The sequence below is a fragment of the Heterodontus francisci genome, chromosome 16 (genome assembly GCF_036365525.1).
Source record: "Heterodontus francisci isolate sHetFra1 chromosome 16, sHetFra1.hap1, whole genome shotgun sequence".
Classification (NCBI taxonomy): domain Eukaryota; kingdom Metazoa; phylum Chordata; class Chondrichthyes; order Heterodontiformes; family Heterodontidae; genus Heterodontus; species Heterodontus francisci.
The window spans coordinates 97,928,005-97,951,507 of record NC_090386.1 but is presented as its reverse complement, the minus strand read 5'-3'; the positions used below and the strand labels follow the sequence as shown (position 1 = coordinate 97,951,507).

General features: G+C 46.3%; 1 protein-coding gene across 1 annotated transcript in view; it reads right to left on the bottom strand.

The window, feature by feature from the left end:
• The window catches only part of snta1 (syntrophin, alpha 1), a 66,813-nt gene that overhangs the window by 4,089 nt on the left and 39,221 nt on the right, over positions 1-23,503 (bottom strand). Inside the window, exons 2-6 of the mRNA XM_068048694.1 lie at positions 19,784-19,994; positions 15,532-15,739; positions 13,559-13,689; positions 7,928-8,127; positions 1,038-1,228 (exon numbers count right to left, since the gene is read on the bottom strand). Of these exons, the coding sequence (XP_067904795.1) occupies positions 1,038-1,228; positions 7,928-8,127; positions 13,559-13,689; positions 15,532-15,739; positions 19,784-19,994 (941 nt within the window). The remainder of the gene's footprint in view (positions 1-1,037; positions 1,229-7,927; positions 8,128-13,558; positions 13,690-15,531; positions 15,740-19,783; positions 19,995-23,503) is intronic.

Below are 23,503 nucleotides of genomic sequence, written 5' to 3'. Positions count from 1 at the left end.
ACTCATTCACACTTCTTCAAACGGTGTCACAGGATCTTTTATGTCCACCTGAGAGAACAGATGGAGCCTCAGTTTAACGGCTCATATAAAAGATGGAAGCTCCAACCGTGCGGCACTCCCCCAGTATTGAGCCTCCCACAGTGCAACACTCCCTCAGCACTGACCCTCCGACGTGCAGCGCTCCCTCAGTGACCCTCCGACAGTGCAGCATTCCCTCAGTACTGACCCTCCGACAGTGCAGCATTCCCTCAGTACTGACCCCCCGACAGTGCAGCACTCCCTCAGTACTGACCCTCCGACAGTGCGGCGCTCCCTCAGTACTGACCCTCCGACAGTGCGGCACTCCCTCAGTACTGACCCTCCGACAGTGCGGCACTCCCTCAGTACTGACCCTCCGACAGTGCGGCGCTCCCTCAGTACTGACCCTCCGACAGTGTGGCGATCCCTCAGTACTGACCCTCCGACAGTGCAGCATTCCCTCAGTACTGACCCTCCGACAGTGTAGCACTCCCTCAGTACTGCACTAGGAGTCTCGCTTTGGATTAAATGATTTGATGCATGTGTCTGCCTTGCTTGGCCACGAGAAGGACAAGGGCAGCAGATGCATGGGAACATCACCATCTGCAAGTTCCCGTCCAAGCCACACACCATCCTGACTTGGAACTATATTGCCGTTCCTTCACTGTCTCTGGGTCAAAATCCTGGAACTCCCTCCCTAGCAGCACCGTGGGAGTAAGGCAGTGGCTCACCACCACCTTCTCAAGGGCAACAGGGATGGACAATAAATGCTGGCGTAGCCAGTGATGCTCATGACCAGAGTGTAAAAACAACATTTTTATATTCAAAGAGTCAACCCATTGGTGTGGGGTTGGAGTTCCATACAGGTCCAGACTGGGTAAGGACAGCAAGTGTCCTTCCCTAAAAGACATTAATGAACCAGTTGTTTTTTTTTTTTTTACAGAACCACTTAGACTAAACCCGTGCTAGCTTCCAGGTTATGTTTTCTGTGTAGAACAAAGCCCAACCAAAGTACTCACAATCTCCCCTTCAGGTCCTCCGAAATCCAGGTACAACACTTTGACACTATCGTCTGACGACATGCGAAGTTTCTCGAAGGGTTGACTGAGGAGGACCTTGGGTCTGCCCACCTCAGGGACCTCCTGGTAGATGGTGAACCCCTTCTCCAGGTGGACGGCCAGTTTGCATTCCTGTCCATTCCAGGTACAGGCTGAAATAAGAGCGGGAAAGGCAGATAACATTAGACCATGCTGCCTATCAAACGCAGCGGGATATTTCTGACAGGCATGAGCTGGCATTATTTCTTCAATAAGTATTTGGCTTGGAGGCCAAAGAGACAGAGGAGGGGTGAGGGGCGGAAGCTTTCTTGCCCCTTCAAAGTACTTTATAGATAAGAACACAAGAAATAGGAGCAAGAGTGGACCATTCAGCCCATCCAGCTTGCTTCATCACACAATACAATCATGGCTCAACTTTGCCTTCATCTCCACTTTCCTGCCCACTCCCTGTATCCTTTGATTCCAAGACCCCAAAAATCTGTCTATCCCAGCCTTAAATATATTCAATGGTGGAGCATCCACAACCCTCGGGAGCAGAGAATTACCAAGATTCACAACCCTTTTGTGAACAAATTTCTCTGGGTAAAACAACAGATGATCAGTGGGAGGTGTTCAAAAAAGAATTTAATATATTGAAGCAGTTTCTACCCCTAAGGAGCAAGAACTCCACTCACCAAAAAACAAAATAACCTTGAGCGATGAAAGAGGTAAGAGACAACATAAAACTCAAAGAGAAAGCATCCAATAATGCAAAAATAGCAATGATCCTGGCGAACGGGAAATTTACAAAGAACAGCTAAGGGTGACAGAACAGATAGTAAAAGCTGTGAAACGGGTTGTCACAGACACAATGGGCTGAATGGCCTCCTTCTGTGTGAAGCAGGCAAGGGATATTAAAATCAACACACGTAAAAAATATTTTTACAATTACATTTGGTAAAAGAACGTGGTCAGGAGCAACGTGGCCACCTGAAAACTAATAGTGGTTATACTGTCAATGAATAGAAAGAAGTGGCGGACATGCTGAATTACTTTATGTCTGTATTTACACTCGAGGAAGAGGTTAGTATGCTGAACATCCCAAGGAAACTAATATTGAATCGGGGCAGGGTTTCACCAAAATTATAAGCAGCAAAATAACAGTAATGAATTTGTTAATGGCACTAAAGAGTGACAAATTCTCAGAATCAGACTGTCACCATCCAAGGTTTTAAAAGTAGGTGGGAACATTGTAGATGCCCCCAACAATAATCTTCCAAAACTCTTTTGATTTGGGAACCGTTCCTTTAGATTGGAAAACTGCATGTCACTCAACTACTTAACAAAGGTGAAAGAGGGAAACCAGGGAATTATAGACCACTTAGCCTTACATGTCGTTGGGAAATTACTAGAGTCTGTAATTGGATTTGTAAAGGTAGGTCATTTCTGATAGAATCATAGAACGATAGAAAGTTTACGGCACAGAAAGAGGCCACTTGGTCCATCGTGTCTGCGCCGGCCAAAGGAAAATGAGGCTGCCAGCCTAATCCCACCTTCCAGCATTTGGTCCGTAGCCCTGCAGGTTACAGCACCGCAGGTGCACATTCAGGCACCTTTCAAGCAAGATGAGATTTTCTGCCTTGACTACCCTTTCAGGCAGTGAGTTCCAGACCGCCACCACCCTCTGGGCACATTTTTTTCCCTCAACTCCCCTCTAATCTTTCGACCAATCATATTAAATCTATGCCCCCTTGTCACTGACCTCTCTGCAAAGTCAAATAGACCGTTCACATCCACTCTATCCAGACCCCTCACAATTTTGTACATCGTAATCAAATTTCCCTTCAGCCTCCTCCGTTCCAAGGAGAACAACCCCAGCCTATCCAATCTTTCCTCATAGCAGCATTTTTCCAGTCCTGGCAACATCCTTGTAAATCTGCTCTGTACCCTCTCTAGTGCAATTACATTAAATCTGCTCTGTACCCTCTCTAGTGCAATTACATTAAATCTGCTCTGTACCCTCTCTAGTGCAATTACATTAAATCTGCTCTGTACCCTCTCTAGTGCAATTACATTAAATCTGCTCTGTACCCTCTCTAGTGCAATTACATTAAGTCTGCTCTGTACCCTCTGTAGTGCAGTTACATTAACTCTGCTCTGTACCCTCTCTAGTGCAGTTACATTAAATCTGCTCTGTACCCTCTCTAGTGCAGTTACATTAAATCTGCTCTGTACCCTCTCTAGTGCAATTACATTAAATCTGCTCTGTTCCCTCTCTAGTGCAATTACATTAAATCTGCTCTGTACCCTGTCTAGTGCAGTTACATTAAATCTGCTTGGTACCCTCTCTAGTGCAATTACATTAAATCTGCTCTGTACCCTCTCTAGTGCAATTACATTAAATCTGCTTGGTACCCTCTCTAGTGCAATTACATTAAATCTGCTCTGTACCCTGTCTAGTGCAATTACATTAAATCTGCTCTGTACCCTCTCTAGTGCAATTATATTAAATCTGCTCTGTACCCTCTCTAGTGCAATTACATTAAATCTGCTCTGTACCCTCTCTAGTGCAATTACATTAAATCTGCTCTGTACCCTCTCTAGTGCAATTACATTAAATCTGCTCTGTACCCTCTCTAGTGCAATTACATTAAGTCTGCTCTGTACCCTCTGTAGTGCAGTTACATTAACTCTGCTCTGTACCCTCTCTAGTGCAGTTACATTAAATCTGCTCTGTACCCTCTCTAGTGCAGTTACATTAAATCTGCTCTGTACCCTCTCTAGTGCAATTACATTAAATCTGCTCTGTTCCCTCTCTAGTGCAATTACATTAAATCTGCTCTGTACCCTGTCTAGTGCAGTTACATTAAATCTGCTTGGTACCCTCTCTAGTGCAATTACATTAAATCTGCTCTGTACCCTCTCTAGTGCAATTACATTAAATCTGCTCGGTACCCTCTCTAGTGCAATTACATTAAATCTGCTCTGTACCCTCTCTAGTGCAATTACATTAAATCTGCTCTGTACCCTCTCTAGTGCAATTACATTAAATCTGCTCTGTACCCTCTCTAGTGCAATTACATTAAATCTGCTCTGTACCCTCTCTAGTGCAATTACATTAAATCTGCTCTGTACCCTCTCTAGTGCAATTACATTAAATCTGCTCTGTACCCTCTCTAGTGCAATTACATTAAATCTGCTCTGTACCCTCTCTAGTGCAGTTACATTAAATCTGCTCTGTACCCTCTCTAGTGCAATTACATTAAATCTGCTCTGTACCCTCTCTAGTGCAATTACATTAAATCTGCTCTGTACCCTCTCTAGTGCAGTTACATTAACTCTGCTCTGTACCCTCTCTAGTGCAGTTACATTAAATCTGCTCTGTACCCTCTCTAGTGCAATTACATTAAATCTGCTTGGTACCCTCTCTAGTGCAATTACATTAAATCTGCTTGGTACCCTCTCTAGTGCAATTACATTAAATCTGCTCTGTACCCTCTCTAGTGCAATTACATTAAATCTGCTCTGTACCCTCTCTAGTGCAATTACATTAAATCTGCTCTGTACCCTCTCTAGTGCAATTACATTAAATCTGCTCTGTACCCTCTCTAGTGCAATTACATTAAATCTGCTCTGTACCCTCTCTAGTGCAATTACATTAAATCTGCTCTGTACCCTCTCTAGTGCAATTACATTAAATCTGCTCTGTACCCTCTCTAGTGCAATTACATTAAATCTGCTCTGTACCCTCTCTAGTGCAGTTACATTAAATCTGCTCTGTACCCTCTCTAGTGCAATTACATTAAATCTGCTCTGTACCCTCTCTAGTGCAATTACATTAAATCTGCTCTGTACCCTCTCTAGTGCAGTTACATTAACTCTGCTCTGTACCCTCTCTAGTGCAGTTACATTAAATCTGCTCTGTACCCTCTCTAGTGCAATTACATTAAATCTGCTCTGTACCCTCTCTAGTGCAATTACATTAAATCTGCTCGGTACCCTCTCTAGTGCAATTACATTAAATCTGCTTGGTACCCTCTCTAGTGCAATTACATTAAATCTGCTCTGTACCCTCTCTAGTGCAATTACATTAAATCTGCTCTGTACCCTCTCTAGTGCAATTACATTAAATCTGCTCTGTACCCTCTCTAGTGCAATTACATTAAATCTGCTCTCGAGGTGAGCAATTCTCTTACTGCCCTTCCCCCATCCTCTGCCTGTAACCCTGCACATTCTTCCTCTTCAGGTAACTGTCTAATTCCCTTCTGAATGCCTCAACTGAACCTGCCTCCACCACACTCTCAGACAGTGCATTCCAGATCCTAAACACTCACTGAACCTGCCTCCACCACACTCTCAGACAGTGCATTCCAGATCCTAAACACTCACTGAACCTGCCTCCACCACACTCTCAGACAGTGCATTCCAGATCCTAAACATTCACTGAACCTGCCTCCACCACACTCTCAGGCAGTGCATTCCAAATCCTAAACACTCACTGAACCTGCCTCCACCACACTCTCAGACAGTGCATTCCAGATCCTAAACATTCACTGAACATGCCTCCACCACACTCTCAGACAGTGCATTCCAGATCCTAAACACTCACTGAACCTGCCTCCACCGCACTCTCAGACAGTGCATTCCAGATCCTAACCACTCGCTGTGTGAAAAAGGTTTTTCCTCCTGTTGCCATTGTCTCTCATACCCATTACCTTAAATCTGTGTCTTTTAATTCTCGATCCTTTCACGAGTGGGAACAGTTTCTCCCTATTTACTCTGTCCAGACCCCTCGTGATTTTGAACACCTCTTATCAAATCTCCTCTCAGCCTTCTCTTCAAGGAAAACTGTCCCAACTTTTCCAATCTATCTTCGTAAATGAAGTTCCTCATTCCTGGAACCATTCTGGTGAATCTTTTCTGTACTCTCACCAACGCCTTCACGTCTTTCCTTAAATGCGGTGCCCAGAACTGGACACAATACTCCAGCTGAGGCCGAACTACCGTCTTATACAAGTTCAACATAACCTACTTGCTCTTGTACTCTATGCCCCTATAATAAAGCCCAAGACACTGTATGCTTTATCAACCGCTCTCTCAACCTGTCCTGCCACCTTCAATGGCTTATCCACAGATACACCTAGGTCCCTCTGTTCCTCCACCCTCTTTGGAGTTGTACCCATTATTCTATATTGTCTCTCCATGTTATTCATAACAAAATGAATCACTTCACATTTCTCTGCATTGAACTTCATCTGCCACCTGTCTGCCCATTCCACCAACTTGTCTATGGCCTTTTGAAGTTCTACACTATCCTCCTCATAGTTCACAATGCCTCTAAGTTTTGTATCATCTGCAAATTTTGAAATTGTGCCCTGTACACCAAGGACTAGGTCATTAATATATATCAGGAAAAGCAAGGGTCCCAACACTGATCCCTGGAAAACTCCACTACAAACCTTCCTCCAGCCTGAAAAACATCCATTAACCACTACTCTTTGTTTCCTGTCACTCAACCAATTTCATATCCATGTTGCTACTGTCCCTTTTATTCCATGAGCTATAACTTTGCTCACAAGTCTGTTGTGCACTGTAACAAACGCCTTTTGAAAGTCAACTGCATTGCCCTCATCAACCCTCTGTTAGCTCTTCAAAAAACTCCAGCAAGTTAGTTACACATGATTTTCCCTTAAGAAATCCATGCTGGCTTTCCTGAATAAACCCATATTTGTCCATGTGACTATTAATTTTGTCCCGAATTACTGTTTCTAGAAGTTACCCCACCACCAAAGTTAAACTGACTGGCCTGTAGTTGCTGGACTTATCTTTCCACCCTTTTTTGAACAAGGGTGAAACGTTTGCAATTCTCCAGTCCTCTGGCACCACCCCCGAGTCTAAGACAGACTGAAAAATTATGGCCAGTTCCTCCGCAATTTCCACTCTCACTCTGCTCAGTCTCCTGTGATGCATCTCATCTGGTCCTGGTGCTTTATCCACTTTAAGGTAATGAGATGACCAGAACTGCACACAGTACTCAGCTTGTGGCCTAACTAATGTTTCATACAGTTCCAGCATAACCTCCCTGCTCTTATATTCTATGTCTCAGCTAATAAAGGAAAGGAACCAACATGGATTTACCAAGGTAGGTTATGCTTGACAAATCTGATTGATTTTTTTGACAAGGTGATTAAAGTAGTAAACGGGAATGTCTATGGATGTTATTTATCTGGATGTCCAGAAGGTATTTGATAAGGCAAATTACTGGCCTGGTTAGGAAATAGGTTGAGCAGCAGGATAGAGTGTAGCAATAACAGGCAGCTACTCTAATTGACAAGATGTGACTAGTCACAAGGATCTGTGTTGGAGCCTCAACTATTTACCGTATTTAATAATGACTTAGATGATGGGATAGAGAGCCACATAGCCAAGTTTGCCGATGACACAAAGATAGACGACATTGTAAACCTTGTAGATGGAAGCATAAAATAACTAAGAGATATTGATAGATTAAGTGAATGGGCAAAAATGGCAGCAAAAGGATTTCTGTATAGGCAAATGAGAGGTCATCCACTTGGGATCTGAAAAGAACAGAACTGGGGACTTTCTAAATGGTGGAAAGCTAGAAACAGTGATGGGCCAATGTTACTTGGAGATCCAGATACACAGATCATTAAGACGGCATGAACAGGTGCAGAAAATAATCAAAAAGGCTAATGGAATGCTGGCCTTTATATCCAGAGGACTAGAATACAAGGAGGTAGAGGTCATGCTTCAGCTGTACAAAGCCCTGGTTCGATCACACCTGGAGTACTGTGATGGGGGTGGAGCGAGGTGACCTGGGCCCAGAATCTCCAAGAGGAAAGACTACTCGCCTGTGACAACCTCCTGAATCAGCTCAGCCGCACTGTGACAGCCATCGACCAGCAGCCGTGTCCACGTGGACAGATCGAGATGGATTTCTGCAGAAAAGAGGTGCGACTCCACTCCACGTGGAGTGCCAGCTCTCAGGACGAAGGACAGGTCTGATGTGTCTGCCAACAGTGACCCTTTGGCGGGGCCAGAGTGAACCAGCCTGAAAGACAGAAGGCAGACCTCATTATCCTCTCCATCCATCGGTGACCAGCCCCATTCATGCCCAGTCCCGAGCTGACCCTAGGCACCAGTGACCTGCCTTCCAAATCCACAGCATTGAATGTAAAAACAAACACAGCCAAGTGCAGCTGAAGGAGAATGCACTACAAAGCATGAATGGATGATGTTTTGAGCAATATCAAGTGGCAAGATACTGACTAGAGGGTGACGTATAATACAACGACGAGAGGGGAAATCAGAAAGAGAAGCGCCACACCTGACAGACCCTGGGACCCCTCTAGTCACCAAGGAACCTGTGTTGCATCTGACCACATATCATCCCCTACTTCTACCTCTCTAATATCACCCGACTCCGTCCCTGCCTCAGCTCATCTATACATTCCGTACCTCCAGACGTGACCATTCCAACACCCCCTTGGCTGCCTCCCATCTTCCATAAACTTGAGGTCATCCAAAACTCTGCTGCCTGTATCCCAACACGCGTCAAGTCCCGATTACCCATCACACCTGTGCTCACTGACCCACACTGGCTCCCAATCTAGCAACAGCTCAATTAAAAAAATGTCATTCTTGTTTTCAAATCCCTCCATGGCCTCTATCTCTGTAACCTTGTCCAGCCCCACAACCCCACTAGAACTCTGTATTCCTCCAACTCTGGCCTCTTACACATCCTCCATTTTAATTCAATCCACTATTGGCAACTACGCTTTCACCTGCCTAGGTCCTAAACTCTGGAATTCCCTCCCTCAACCTCTCCATCGTCCTTTAACACTCTCCTTAAAACCTCTCTCTTTGACCAAGCATTTTGTCATTTGCCCGAATACCTCCTTATGTAGCTCGGTGTCAAACTTTGTTTGATAATGCTCCAGTGAAGTGGCTTGGAATGTTTTATTATGTTAAAGACTCTATATAAATGCAAATTGGGTTACCTAAGAAACAGAAGCAGGAGTAGGCTATTCGGCCCCTTGAACCTTCTCTGCAATTCAATACAATCATGGCTAATCTTCGGCCTCAACTCCACTTTCCTGTCTGATTCCCATTCCATTGATCCTAAAGATCTGTTTATTTCAGCCTTACATACCTCATGATGGAGTATCCACAACCCTCTGGGGTAGAGAATCCCAGATTCACAACCCTTTGATGAAGTAATTTCTCCTCATCTCAGTCCTAAATGATCAGCCCCTTATCCTGAGACTGTGTCCCCGTGTTTTAGATTCCCCAGCCAGGGGGAAACATCCTCTCAGTGTTTACCGGAAGCTATAGGCCAGTTAGCCTGATGTCTGTCATTGGGAAAATGCTGGAATCCATTATTAAGGAAGTGGTAGCAGGACATTTAGAAGATCATCATAAAACCAGGCAGAGTCAACACTGTTTTATGAAAGGGAAATCATATTTGACAAATTTATTAGAGTTCTTTGAGGATGCAACAAGCTAGGTGGATAAAGGGAACTAGTGGATGCGTATTTGGATTTCCAAAAGGCATTCGATAAGGTGCCGCATAAAATGTTACTACACAAGATAAAAGCTCATGGTGTTGGGGGTAACATATTAACATGGATAGAGGATTGGCTAACTAACAGGAAACAGAGAGTCAGGATAAATGGAGCATTTTCAGGTTGGCAAACTGTAACTAGTGGAATGCCACAAGGATTGGTGCTGGGGCCTCAACTATTTACAGTCTATATTAATGATTTGGATGAAGGGACAGAATATATTTTACCCAATTTGCTGACAATACAAAGATAGGTAGGAAAGCAAGTTGTGAGGAGGACACAAAAAGTCTGTAAAGAGATATGGATAGGTTATTAAGTGAGTGGGGGAAAAAAATTGGCAGATGGAGTATAATATGGGAAAATGTGAGCTTGTCCACTTTGGCAGGAAGAATAGTAAAGCAGATTATTTATATGGAGAGAGACTGCAGAATGCTGCAGTACAGAGGGATCTGTGTGTCCTTGTACATGAATCACAAACAGTTAGCGTACAGCTACAGTAAATAATTAGGAAGGCAAATGGAATGGTGGTCTTTATTGCAAGAAGGATGGAGTATAAAAGTCAGGAAATCTTGATACAGCTGTTGAGGGCATTGGTGGGACCACACCTAGAGTACTGCAAAGTTTTGGTCTCCTTACTTAAGGAGAGATATACTAGCATTGGAAGCAGTTCAGAGAAGGCTCACTAGGCTGATTCCTGCGATGAAGGATTGTCTTATGAGGAAAGGTTGAGCAGGTTGGACCTATATTCATTGGAGTTTAGAAGAATGAGAGGTGATCTTATTGAAACATACAAGATCTGAGGGGGCTTGACAGGGTAGATGCTGAGAGGAAGTTTCCCCTTGTGGGGGAATTTAGAACTGGGAGGCACAGTTTCAAATTAAGGAGTCTCCCATTTTAAGATGGAGATGAGGAGGAATTTCTTCTCAGAGGGTTGTTAGTGTTTGGAATTCTCTTCCCCAGGGAGCAGTGGAGGCTGGGTCACTGAATATATTCAAGGATGAGTTAGACAGATTTTTGATCTACAAGGGAGTCAAGGGTTATGGGGATCAGGCAGGAAAGTGGAGTTAAGGCCATGATCAGATCAGCCGTGATCTTATTGAATGGCGGAGCAGGCTCGAGGGGCTGAATGGCCTATTTCTGCTCCTATTTCTTATGTTATGTTACCCTGTCAAGCCCCTTCAGAATCTTGTATATTTCAAAACATACAAAACACGTTGTTGTAGTTAGGAGATTCTGACCAATTAGCTACTCGGATACAGAAGAGCATGACAGCCCCCAAGGTATCTACTCTGATGGTGCCTCCCTTCGCTCCCCACTTGCAGGAAGTTCTTGGCTCCAGTACATCACCTCGCCGCTACCCCTTGGCTGGGATCTGTCACTTTATGGCTTACCGTACAGAGGGAAGCCATTCGGCCCATCCTGTCTGTTCATGCTCTTTGCTAGTGCAATCAAAAACTAATGCCACAGCCCTGTTGTTTTCCCCTATTCTGATAACTTCCTCTGCTTCAAATATCCATCTACCTTTCCCTTAAAAGATGCAATGGTCTCTGCCTTGAGCACTGTCTGTGGGAGAGCACTGTATGCTCCAACAAGCCTCTGTATAAGTCATATTGCTATAAAAACCCAACTGCTTCATTAATGTCCTTTTGGGAAGGATGTTGGGAGTGGGGGGAATTCCAGAGGTGATAATCCGAGCGAGATGAGGAACAGTTGCTGGAGATGCATTCTGTCTGTCTGTTTGGATAAGTATTGTCATGAAGATCCCCACCTGCCAAGAATGAGGCATATTAATTTTGTCCACATGAACATCAATTTTAAACTGCTGCTGGAGTGAAGAGATAACTTGTTTAAAGAGATCAGCAGTGGCTCGAAAACATTTGCATACTAAAAGACAGTGCTTGGAGAGACAAAGGAATTTCTCACTGATTCAATTAACAGAGATTGGTCTGGGCAATGGTGATCCACAACTTGTCAGGGTAAGAGCACTACACCGCCCCCCCCCCCCCCCCCCAAACCGAGAGCTTTGAAATCCACAAACCGCATGAGCGGTTGTTCCCAAATAAGGCGTTAGTCACATGACTAACCTGCTGGCTAACTTGGAGTTTTGAATTGTGCTCACAGGGAAGTTTGAAGACAGAGACTGCAGATTGCAACTGAACTTGGAACAAGACCTCTCTCTTGTCTGGCTCTCTCTCTTTTACTAATCTCCGGAGCCAGTGAAGTCACATAAACCTCGAGAGAGAAAAGACTCCTACATCGAAACAAGTTTTAAAACGTGCACTGGGCCCCAATGAAACAGCGAGACTTACTGGCAACCAAAGTCTTTACATCAAACTTAAAGACCGTAAATAATTCTCAGATATTTCTTCAAACTTTTCCCTTTTATTCTTTCTACTTTTTTTGTCTCTATCTGCGTGTGTTTATTGCGTATGCATGCTAGTGTAGTTGCGTCACGTATTCGTAGTCGTTAACCGAATTAGAGTTTAAGATTAATAAACTTTCACCTTTCTTGTTTACATCTAAGAAAACCTGGCTGATTGCTTTCCAATCGTAAGGCAAAGAAATCAGTGAACAAGGATTCACTGAGGGAGGAACTAAAAACAGTGTTTTTAAAATTAAACCCTGTTACGCTTAAACCAGGCAAAGGCTGAGAAGGAACATCTAGACCCCTTTCTCACCTGGTCATAACAGTATGGAATGGTAGCACAGCATTTACTGTACTAGTAATCCAGAGTATGTGAGGTCAAATCCCACCATCGTGTCAATTGATAATCAATTATGTTTAATTATATGCAGGTAGAGGGCATTAATTAGGGTTGAACTTGAGCTGATATAAAGTGACACTCGGTGAAATTGGGGTGCGGTTGAAGTAGGAGGTGTGTGCTTGTAATGTTTCACTCTGCAAATAAATGTTAGACTGAGTAAAGATTGGCTCCAGTATTATCCTTCACCAACTGGCTTTCCGGAGTAGAGCACACAGCAGCTTGAGAAATTGAACTCAATTTTAAAATATCTGGCAATAAAAATCTGGTCTTAGTAAAAGTGACCATGAAGCTGTCGAATTGTCATAAAAATCCAACTGGGGTCACTAATGTCCTATCGTTCTTACCCAGTAACGTGAGGAAGAACTTTTTCACGCAGCGAGTGGTTAAGGTCTGGAATGCACTGCCTGAGAACATGGTGGAGGCAGGGAATTAGATTGTTATTTTTTTTTTTAGATTTAAAGATTTTTTAGATTTAGAGATACAGCACTGAAACAGGCCCTTCGGCCCACCGAGTCTGTGCCGACCATTAACCACCCATTTATACTAATCCTACACTAATCCCATATTCCTACCACATCCCCACCTGTCCCTATATTCCCCTACCACCTACCTATACTAGGGGCAATTAATAATGGCCAATTTACCTATCAACCTGCAAGTCTTTTGGCTTGTGGGAGGAAACCGGAGCACCCGGAGGAAACCCACGCAGACACAGGGAGAACTTGCAAACTCCACACAGGCAGTACCCAGAATTGAACCCGGGTCGCTGGAGCTGTGAGGCTGCGGTGCTAACCACTGCGCCGCCCTACAAAAGGGAAGAATGCGTAGGGTTACGGGGAGAAGGCGGGGGAATGGAACTGAGTGTATTCTTTCAGAGAGCCAGTGCGGACACGATGGGCCGAATGGCCTCCTTCTGCACTGGAACGATTCTGTCTGCGACTCCACTCCCACACCAACTCTTAAGTGCCCTCTGAAATGACTGAGCAAAACCCTCAGCTGCATCAAGGAGAAGGTTCCCCAACACCTTCTCAAAGGGCAACTAGGGATGGGTAATAAATGGCTTTTCACTTTCACCAAAACTCTGTCCTGCCTTTCATTGAATTTAATTTGGAGTTACCAACAGTGGCCAAGTGAAGACAGTGCCATTGCTGACCTGGTTGCTATGAGTGGGTGCCTGGAGCTGGGGGTGTTTAGACTCTCTTTGGTCTGTGGTAAACTGCTGTACAGCAGCAGGTCCTTCTCAGTGAGAATGGCCAGAACAGGTTTCTCCACATCACTGGACACCTGCAACAAAGAAATAACAACTGTCAGAAACAGCTCGTGTTAATTAACGCAGGAGAGACAGGAGCTCCCGGACCATCCTGGGGAGACAGGTGGTCCATTCAGACCCACGGAGGGGAGACAGGAGCTCCAGCTCAGAATTCCGGGTCGCTATCCAGTGGGATATTTGCGTCCAGTAGCTGTGGGTGACCATACTCCCACCATCGTATGGTGTGTGGGAGCCCATAAAACCCTCCCTCCACCATTGAAGTCTAACCGTCCTATTCACTGGGATAAAGATAGTGATGGCCAGGGTGGAGAAGTCACATCGCGGCCTGTCAGACGGTTAATCAGCTGCAATTCCTTTCACTAATTCACACTATTCTCCAAAGGAAGAGGGCGAAGATATGAAAACAGCAGCTGCTGGTTGGAGGTGTGGGTTAAAGGGTTCCCACTCCAGCATTTCTAACAAATACACTCAGTCCATTATCATGATATGGCAGGAGGCACCGACTGCTCCTCAACAGGACTGGGACCAATGTCTTCGCGAGGAGGTTCACTAGTGTAGTTGGGGAGGGTTTAAACTAAATTGGCCAGGGGGTGGGCACCAGCATATTGAAGTAGAAAAGAGGAACAAAGTGCATAAAGGACTGAGTGTTGGATCAAGCCCTTCCGTTATCTCCACTCCCACTTCCTTCAGCAACCTGGGGTGCAAGCCATCCGGACCAGGCGACTTATCTGCTCTAAGCACAGCCAGCCTATCCAATACATCCTGCTTATCAATTTTCACCCCATCCATTATCTCTACCATCTCCTCTTCTTTAAACATTTTGTCAGCATCCTCTTCCTTAGTAAACTCTGGTACAAAGTATTTTAGCCTTGCCCTGCACCTCAAAGCATAAATTACGCTCTGTGACCATAATAGGCCCCACTCCACCTCTTACTTGCCACTTATTATTTACATGCCAGTAGAAGATCTTTGTGTTCCTTTTTATGTTAACTGCCATTCTATTCTCATACTCTCTTTGCCAGTCTTATTTTCCTCTTCGCTTTCCCGCTCAACCTATTGTATTTGGCCTGGTTCTCGCTTAAAGAATTCACCTGACATGCATCATACACTCTCTTTTATAATATAATAAATACAAGAAATGCTGGAAATACTCAGCAGGTCTGGCAGCATCTGTGGAAAGAGAAGCAGAGTTAACGTTTCGGGTCAGTGACTAATCTAAAGGTTCCGAAGAAGGGTCACTGACCTGAAACGTTAACTCTGCTTCTCTCTCCACAGATGCTGCCAGACCTGCTGAGTATTTCCAGCGTTTCTTGTTTTTATTTCAGATTTCCAGCATCTGCAGTATTTTGCTTTTAAAAACATTCTCTTGCTTTTTGTTTCATCACATTCTCTATCTCCATCATCCAAGAAGCCCTGGCTTTGGTTCCTCTACCTTCCCCCCTCGCTGGAATGTACCTAGCTTGTATCTGAAACATCTCCTCCTTAAAGATCACCCATTGCTCCATTACAGCTTTTCCTCTCAATCTTTGATTCCATTTTACCCTGGCTAGATCCCCTCTCATCGCATTGAAATTACCTATTCCAATGTAGAAGTTCTACTTTAGATTGTTCCTTGCTCTTCTCCATTACAAATCTAAAGGAGTCTACTCAATGATCCTAAGCACAGCAAGATCTCCGCAACAACCTGCATTTATGTAGTGCCTTTAACATGCTAGAACATCAAGAACTTGGTCACGCTGATGATTTTGGTCACCTGTCCTATGAACTGTTGTTGTTGACTGAAACTAATGTGCGTTTTTTTTAAAACTTAAGATTTGGCAAGACAGAAGAGACACAGGAGATGGAAGGGAATTCACCTGCTCCGTCAGCCATCCCACATGTTTAATTTCTTTACTCCCAGCAATCCCAGTGCTGCCCGCCAGGACTCTCATCTCGGCTTTGACCATGGGCAGCAGAGCACTGGCATTCCCGTGAAGGGCAGTGAACCAGGACTGAGCAGTGGCACTGTCCTTCACCCGCAGAGACACCGAGGACTTCCCATCCGCGGAGGATAGATCAATGTACCTAAACGAGGAAAGGAGACACAGAGAGACACTGAGATAAACAGGATTATTCACAGAGCAGCCCAGAAACCGTAACTCTCCAAATAAAAAAAACTGTTTCTCACTCAGATAATTAATCAACATACAAAATAAACTAAATCGTGCCATTTTAAAGGGGTGCAGGAACAGAGCCCTGGGGGTGTACATATACCATCCTTCGAAAATGGCAGGGCAAGTTGAGACGACTGTTAAAAAAAGCATGTGCAAATGTTTGTTTTATAAATAGACTTAAAAAGATATTAATAGGGTAGATGCTGAGAGCTCGTTTCCCCTGGCTGCAGAGTCTAGAACTAGGGGTCACAGTCTCAGGATAAGGGGCCGATCATTTAGGACTAAGACGAGGAGAAATTTAGTCCCTCGGACGGTTATGAATCTTTGGACTTCTGGACCGCAGAGGACTGTGGATGCTCAGTTACTGAGTTTTTTTAATTCTTTCATGGGATGTGGGCATCACTGGCAAGGCCAGCATTTGATGCCCATCCCTAATTGCCCTTGACAGCTTTGTGGTTTGCTAGACCATTTCAGAGGGCAGTTAAGAGTCAACCACATTGCTGTGGCTCTGCAGTCACATGTAGGCCAGACCAGGTAAGGACAGCAGATTTCCTCCCCTAAAGGACATTAGTGAACCAGATGGGTTTTTAAGACAATTGATGATAGTTTCATGGCACCATTACTGAGACTGGCTTTCAATTCCAGATTTTCAAAAATTAATTAACGTTAATTATTTGAACCCGTGGCTCCAGGGAACTAGCATGGGCCTCTGGATAGCTAACCCAGTGACATCACCACTATGCCAGCGCCTCCCCGTATTCAAGAGACAGATCAATAGATTTTCAGATACTTGGGGAATCGAGGGTTATTGGGGAGAAAAACAAAGTGCTGGAAATACTCAGCAGGTTTGGCAGCATCTGTGGAGAGAGAAACAGAGTTAATGTTTCAGGATGTGACCTTTCCTGATTTTTGTTTTTATTTCAGATTTCCAGCACCTGCAGTATTTTGCTTTTGTACAAGGAATATGAGGATTGGGTGGAGCAGGCTTGAGGGGCCGAATGGCCGACTCCTGCTACTATTTATGTTCTCCCAAAGCAAAGAAGGTTATTCTGAAGCTTTAACATTAGTTAGGTCTCAGCTGGAGTATTGTGTCCAACTCTGGGCATTGCACTTTCGGAAGGATGTCCAGGCACTGGAGAGGATGCAGAGGAGGGACTTCAGTTACGTGGAGAAGCTGGGATTATTCTCCTTAGAGCAGAGAAGGTGAAGGGGAGATTTAATAGGGGTGTTCAAAATGATGAAGGGCTTTGATAGAGTAAATGAGGAGAAACGATGTCCAGCAGCCAGTCAGTAACCAGAGGACACAGATTGAAGGTAACTGGCAAATGAACCAGAGACAACATGTAGAAAATCCTTTTTACACAGTGAGTTGTTGTGATCTGGAATGCGCTGCCTGAAAGGGCGGTGGAAGCAAATTCAATAGTAACTTTCAAAAGGGAATTGGATAAATACTGGAAAATGAAAACATTACAGGGCTGTGGGACTACTTGAATAGCTCTTTTAAAGGGTCAGTATGGCACGATGGGATGAATGGCCTCTTTCTGTGCTGCATCAGCCTATGCTTCAAAAAGCCAAGCTATCCAGCGACAATGAGAGAAGGACAAACCATATGTGTCTCCATGTAAATACTGACACACTCCCGGTGACCCCCTGTAAATACTGACACACTCCCGGTGACCCCCTGTAAATACTGACACACTCCCGGTGACCCCCTGTAAATACTGACACACTCCCCGGGGACCCCCTTTTAAATACTGACACGGTCCCCGAGGACCCCCTTGTAAATACTGACACGGTCCCCGGGGACCCCCTTTTAAATACTGACACGGTCCCCGAGGACCCCCTGTAAATACTGACACACTCCCGGGGACCTCCTTTTAAATACTGACACGGTCCCCGAGGACCCCCTGTAAATACTGACACACTCCCCGGGGACCCCCTTTTAAATACTGACACAGTCCCCGGGGATCCCCCTGTAAATACTGACACACTTCCCGAGGACCCCCTTTTAAATACTGACACGGTCCCCGAGGACCCCCTGTAAATACTGACACACTCCCGGGGACCTCCTGTAAATACTGACACACTCCCCCAGGGACTCCCTGTAAATACTGACACACTCCCCGGGGACCCCCCTGTAAATACTAACACACTCCCCGGGGACCTCCTGTAAATACTGACACTCCCCAGGGACCCCTTGTAAATACTGACACACTCCCCGGGGACCCCCTGTAAATACTGACACACTCCCCGGGGATCCCCCTGTAAATACTGACACAGTCCCCGGGGATCCCCCTGTAAATACTGACACACTCCCCGGGGACCCCCTGTAAATACTGACACACTCCCCGGGGACCCCCCTGTAAATACTAACACACTCCCCGGGGACCTCCTGTAAATACTGACACTCCCCAGGGACCCCTTGTAAATACTGACACACTCCCCGGGGACCCCCTGTAAATACTGACACACTCCCCGGGGATCCCCCTGTAAATACTGACACAGTCCCCGGGGATCCCCCTGTAAATACTGACACACTCCCCGGGGACCCCCTGTAAATACTGACACACTCCCCGGGGACCCCCTGTAAATACTGACACACTCCCCGGGGACCCCTTGTAAATACTGACACACTCCCCAGGGACCCCCTTGTAAATACTGACACACTCCCCGGGGACCCCCTTGTAAATACTGACACACTCCCCAAGGACCCCCTTGTAAATACTGACACACTCCCCGGGGACCCCCTTGTAAATACTGACACACTCCCCAAGGACCCCCTTGTAAATACTGACACACTCCCCAAGGACCCCCTTGTAAATACTGACACACTCCCCATGGACCCCCTTGTAAATACTGACACACTCCCCGGGGATCCCCCTGTAAATACTGACACAGTCCCCGGGGATCCCCCTGTAAATACTGACACACTCCCCGGGGACCCCCTGTAAATACTGACACACTCCCCGGGGACCCCCTGTAAATACTGACACACTCCCCGGGGACCCCTTGTAAATACTGACACACTCCCCAGGGACCCCCTTGTAAATACTGACACACTCCCCGGGGACCCCCTTGTAAATACTGACACACTCCCCAAGGACCCCCTTGTAAATACTGACACACTCCCCAAGGACCCCCTTGTAAATACTGACACACTCCCCGGGGACCCCCTTGTAAATACTGACACACTCCCCAAGGACCCCCTTGTAAATACTGACACACTCCCCAAGGACCCCCTTGTAAATACTGACACACTCCCCAGGGACCCCCTTGTAAATACTGACACACTCCCCAGGGACCCCCTTGTAAATACTGACACACTCCCCGGGGACCCCCTTGTAAATACTGACACGGTCCCCGAGGACCCCCTGTAAATACTGACACACTCCCCAAGGACCCCCTTGTAAATACTGACACACTCCCCAAGGATCCCCTGTAAATACTGACACGGTCCCCGGGGACCCCCTTGTAAATACTGACACAATCCCGTGGATCCGTTCAAAGGGTCAGCACTGGCACAATGGGCTGAATGGCCTCCTTCCTTCTGTGCTGCATGACACTATGTCTCTGGTGCTAAGTCAGTCCTCGATCCTGCCTCTGTTCATACTGGGATCTTCCAGTCAGTATCAGCAGCTCCTCAGCTACCTTTCTCCAAGTGGAGGCTCAGATTCTCAAATATATAAAATAAAATTACCCTGTAGAAATAGTTCTGTGGTTATTTAATATAAAAATATGAACACAATAAAGAACAGGTTAAATAAAAGGGGTAAAATTAAAGATCTGAGAGTTGGGTTATTCAGCGATTTTGACCTGGTTGTTTAAGTCCATCTCCAGATCTTTTCAAGTAACAAATTTATCCACGCTGTAAAAAAATAGAGACAGTCTGGTGTGAGTGTAAAGTAAAAGAGCCTTGGTTCAATGTAATCTCCCACTTGCTCATCTTTAGCCTGACCTCCTTTCCAGGTCAGGAGGCCTCATTTTCCTTCGGACATAACACATTTTCAAGGGAATGGACTTCTCCTGCTCCAGGTCCCCGTGCAGGGTTGAGCCCAGCATCGCCGGCGAGTTCCCCCCACTCCCGGGAGTCGACGAGGAATCCCATCCCTGGACTGAGCCAGCTGTGGTGTTCTTGAAGTACGACGACACTTCCTTCAGGTATTTCACTATCAGAAAAACAAAAATTGCATGTCATTAAATTTGCCAGTGGGCAGGGGAAACAAAATAAACAAGTCTAAAGAAATCTTTACCTTGAGGGTTGTAATACAAAGGGGAGAAAGTGATGTTTCAGTTGTACAGAGCCTTGGTCAGGGTCCGCCCGGAGTAATTGTGATCAGATCTGGGCAGACCCCACCCGGAGTAACCATGTTCAGTTCACAGACCCCATCTGGAGTAACCGTGGTCAGTTCTGGGCCCCGCACCTCAGGAAGGATATATTGACCATGGAGAGGGTGCAGCCCAGATTCACCAGACGGCACAGTGGTTAGCACCGCAGCCTCACAGCTCCAGCGACCCGGGTTCAATTCTGGGTACTGCCTGTGCAGAGTTTGCAAGTTCTCCCTGTGACCGCGTGGGTTTCCGCCGGGTGATCCGGTTTCCTCCCACAGCCAAAGACTTGCAGGTTGATAGGTAAATTGGCCATTATAAATTGCCCCTAGTGTAGGTAGGTGTAGGAGAATGGTGGGGATGTGGTAGGGAATATGGAATTAATGTAGGATTAGTATAAATGGGTGGTTGATGGTCGGCACAGACTCGGTGGGCCGAAGGGCCTGTTTCAGTGCTGTATCTCTAAATAAATAAAAAGGTTAGATTATCAGGATCAATGTTGCATCGACTAAGATTGTATTCCCTTGACTATGGAAGGAATAGTCTGATCAATTATAGGCCAGTTAGCTAAACTTCAGTTGCGGGCAAATTATTGGAATCAATTTTGAGGGGCACTATAAACTTTCATTCAGAAAGTTCGATTAATCAAGGCATGTCAATATGGATTTGTTAAAGGTCACGTCTGACTAACTAGATTGAATTTTTGAGGTGGTGACAGGTAGGGTTGATGAGGTCAGTGTGGTGGATGTGGCCTTCATGGATTTTAGCAAGGCTTTTGACAAGGTCCCACATGGCAGACTGGTCAAAAAAGTAGGATCGAAGGGACAGTGGCAAATTGGATCCAAACTTTGGCTTAGTGACAAGAAGCAAAGGGTAATGGTCGATGGGTGTTTTTGTGATTGGAAGGCTGTGACGAGTGAGGTTCTGCAGGGCTCAGTACTCGGCCCTTGCTCTTTGTAGTTTATATTAATGATTTAGACTCAAATATAGGGGCATGATAAAGAAGTTTGCAGTTAATACAAAAATTGGCCGTTTGGTTGACATTGAGGAGGAAAGCTTTGGACTGCAGGAAGATATAGATCTGGTTAGTTGGGCAGAAAAGTGGAAAGTGGAATTCAATCCAGAGATGTGTGAGGTAATGCATTTTGGGAGATGCAACAAGGCAAGGGAATACACAATAAATGGGAGGATACGGTGTAGTGTGGAGGAACAATGGGACTTTGGAGCGTATATCCACAGATCCTTAAAGGTAGGACAGGTTGGTAAGGTGGTTAAGAAGGCACATGGCATGCTTTTCTTTATTAGCCGAGGCGTAGAATATAAGAGCAGAAAGGTTATGCTAGAACTCTATACAATAGTTAGACCACAGCTTGAGTACTGCATACAGTTCTGGTCATCACATTACAGGCAAGATGTGATTGCAGTGAAGAGGGTGCAGAGGAGATTTACAAGGAGGATAGGAGAAGAGGTTTTTACCATCAGCAAACAGAAGGACGAGAAATCTTTAAGATTATGGAAGGATTTGATAGTGTAAGACCCTCTACATTGTCTCATCAAACACTCCCAGGGCAGGTAGAGCACGGTGTTAAATAAAGAGGAACTCTCCCTCTGCACTGTCCATTCAAACAGGGCATGGGTTAATTTTAAAAAAGACTTGCATTTATGAAGCACCATTCATGACCTCATGACATCAAAAAAAACTTTACAGTCAATGAAGTATATTTGAAGTGTAGTCACTGTTGTAACGTAGGCAGGCAATTTGCAGACGACAAGATCCGACAAACAGCAATGTAATGACCACCAGATAATCTGGTTTTGTTTGAGACATTGATTAAGGGATAAATATTGGCCCCAGGGGCACCGGGGAGAACTCCACCCTCCCCCACCACCAATCACCCACCTCCCCCCTTCCCTTCTTCCAAATAGTGCTGTGAGGATCTTTTATGTCCAGAGAGGACAGATGGGGTCTCAGTTTAACGTTTCATCTGAAAGAAGGTGCCTCCAACAGTGCAGCACTCTCTCGGTACTGACCCTCCGACGGTGCGGCACTCCCTCGGTACTGACCCTCCGACGGTGCGGCACTTCCTCAGTACTGACCCTCCGACAGTGCAGCACTCCCTCAGTACTGACCCTCCGACAGTGCAGCACTCCCTCAGTACTGACCCTCCGACAGTGCAGCACTCCCTCAGTACTGACCCTCCGACAGTGCAGCACTCCCTCAGTACTGACCCTCCGACAGTGCAGCACTCCCTCAGTACTGACCCTCCGACAGTGCAGCACTCCCTCAGTACTGACCCTCCGACAGTGCAGCACTCCCTCAGTACTGACCCTCCGACAGTGCAGCACTCCCTCAGTACTGACCCTCCGACAGTGCAGCACTCCCTCAGTACTGACCCTCCGACAGTGCAGCACTCCCTCAGTACTGACCCTCCGACAGTGCAGCACTCCCTCAGTACTGACCCTCCGACAGTGCAGCACTCCCTCAGTACTGACCCTCCGACAGTGCAGCACTCCCTCAGTACTGACCCTCCGACAGTGCAGCACTCCCTCAGTACTGACCCTCCGACAGTGCAGCACTCCCTCAGTACTGACCCTCCGACAGTGCAGCACTCCCTCAGTACTGACCCTCCGACAGTGCAGCACTCCCTCAGTACTGACCCTCCGACAGTGCAGCACTCCCTCAGTACTGACCCTCCGACAGTGCAGCACTCCCTCAGTACTGACCCTCCGACAGTGCAGCACTCCCTCAGTACTGACCCTCCGACAGTGCAGCACTCCCTCAGTACTGACCCTCCGACAGTGCAGCACTCCCTCAGTACTGACCCTCCGACAGTGCAGCACTCCCTCAGTACTGACCCTCCGACAGTGCAGCGCTCCCTCAGTACTGACCCTCCGACAGTGCAGCACTCCCTCAGTACTGACCCTCCGACAGTGCAGCGCTCCCTCAGTACTGACCCTCCGACAGTGCAGCACTCCCTCAGTACTGACCCTCCGACAGTGCAGCACTCCCTCAGTACTGACCCTCCGACAGTGCAGCACTCCCTCAGTACTGACCCTCCGACAGTGCAGCACTCCCTCAGTACTGACCCTCCGACAGTGCAGCACTCCCTCAGTACTGACCCTCCGACAGTGCAGCACTCCCTCAGTACTGACCCTCCGACAGTGCAGCACTCCCTCAGTACTGACCCTCCGACAGTGCAGCACTCCCTCAGTACTGACCCTCCGACAGTGCAGCACTCCCTCAGTACTGACCCTCCGACAGTGCAGCACTCCCTCAGTACTGACCCTCCGACAGTGCAGCACTCCCTCAGTACTGACCCTCCGACAGTGCAGCACTCCCTCAGTACTG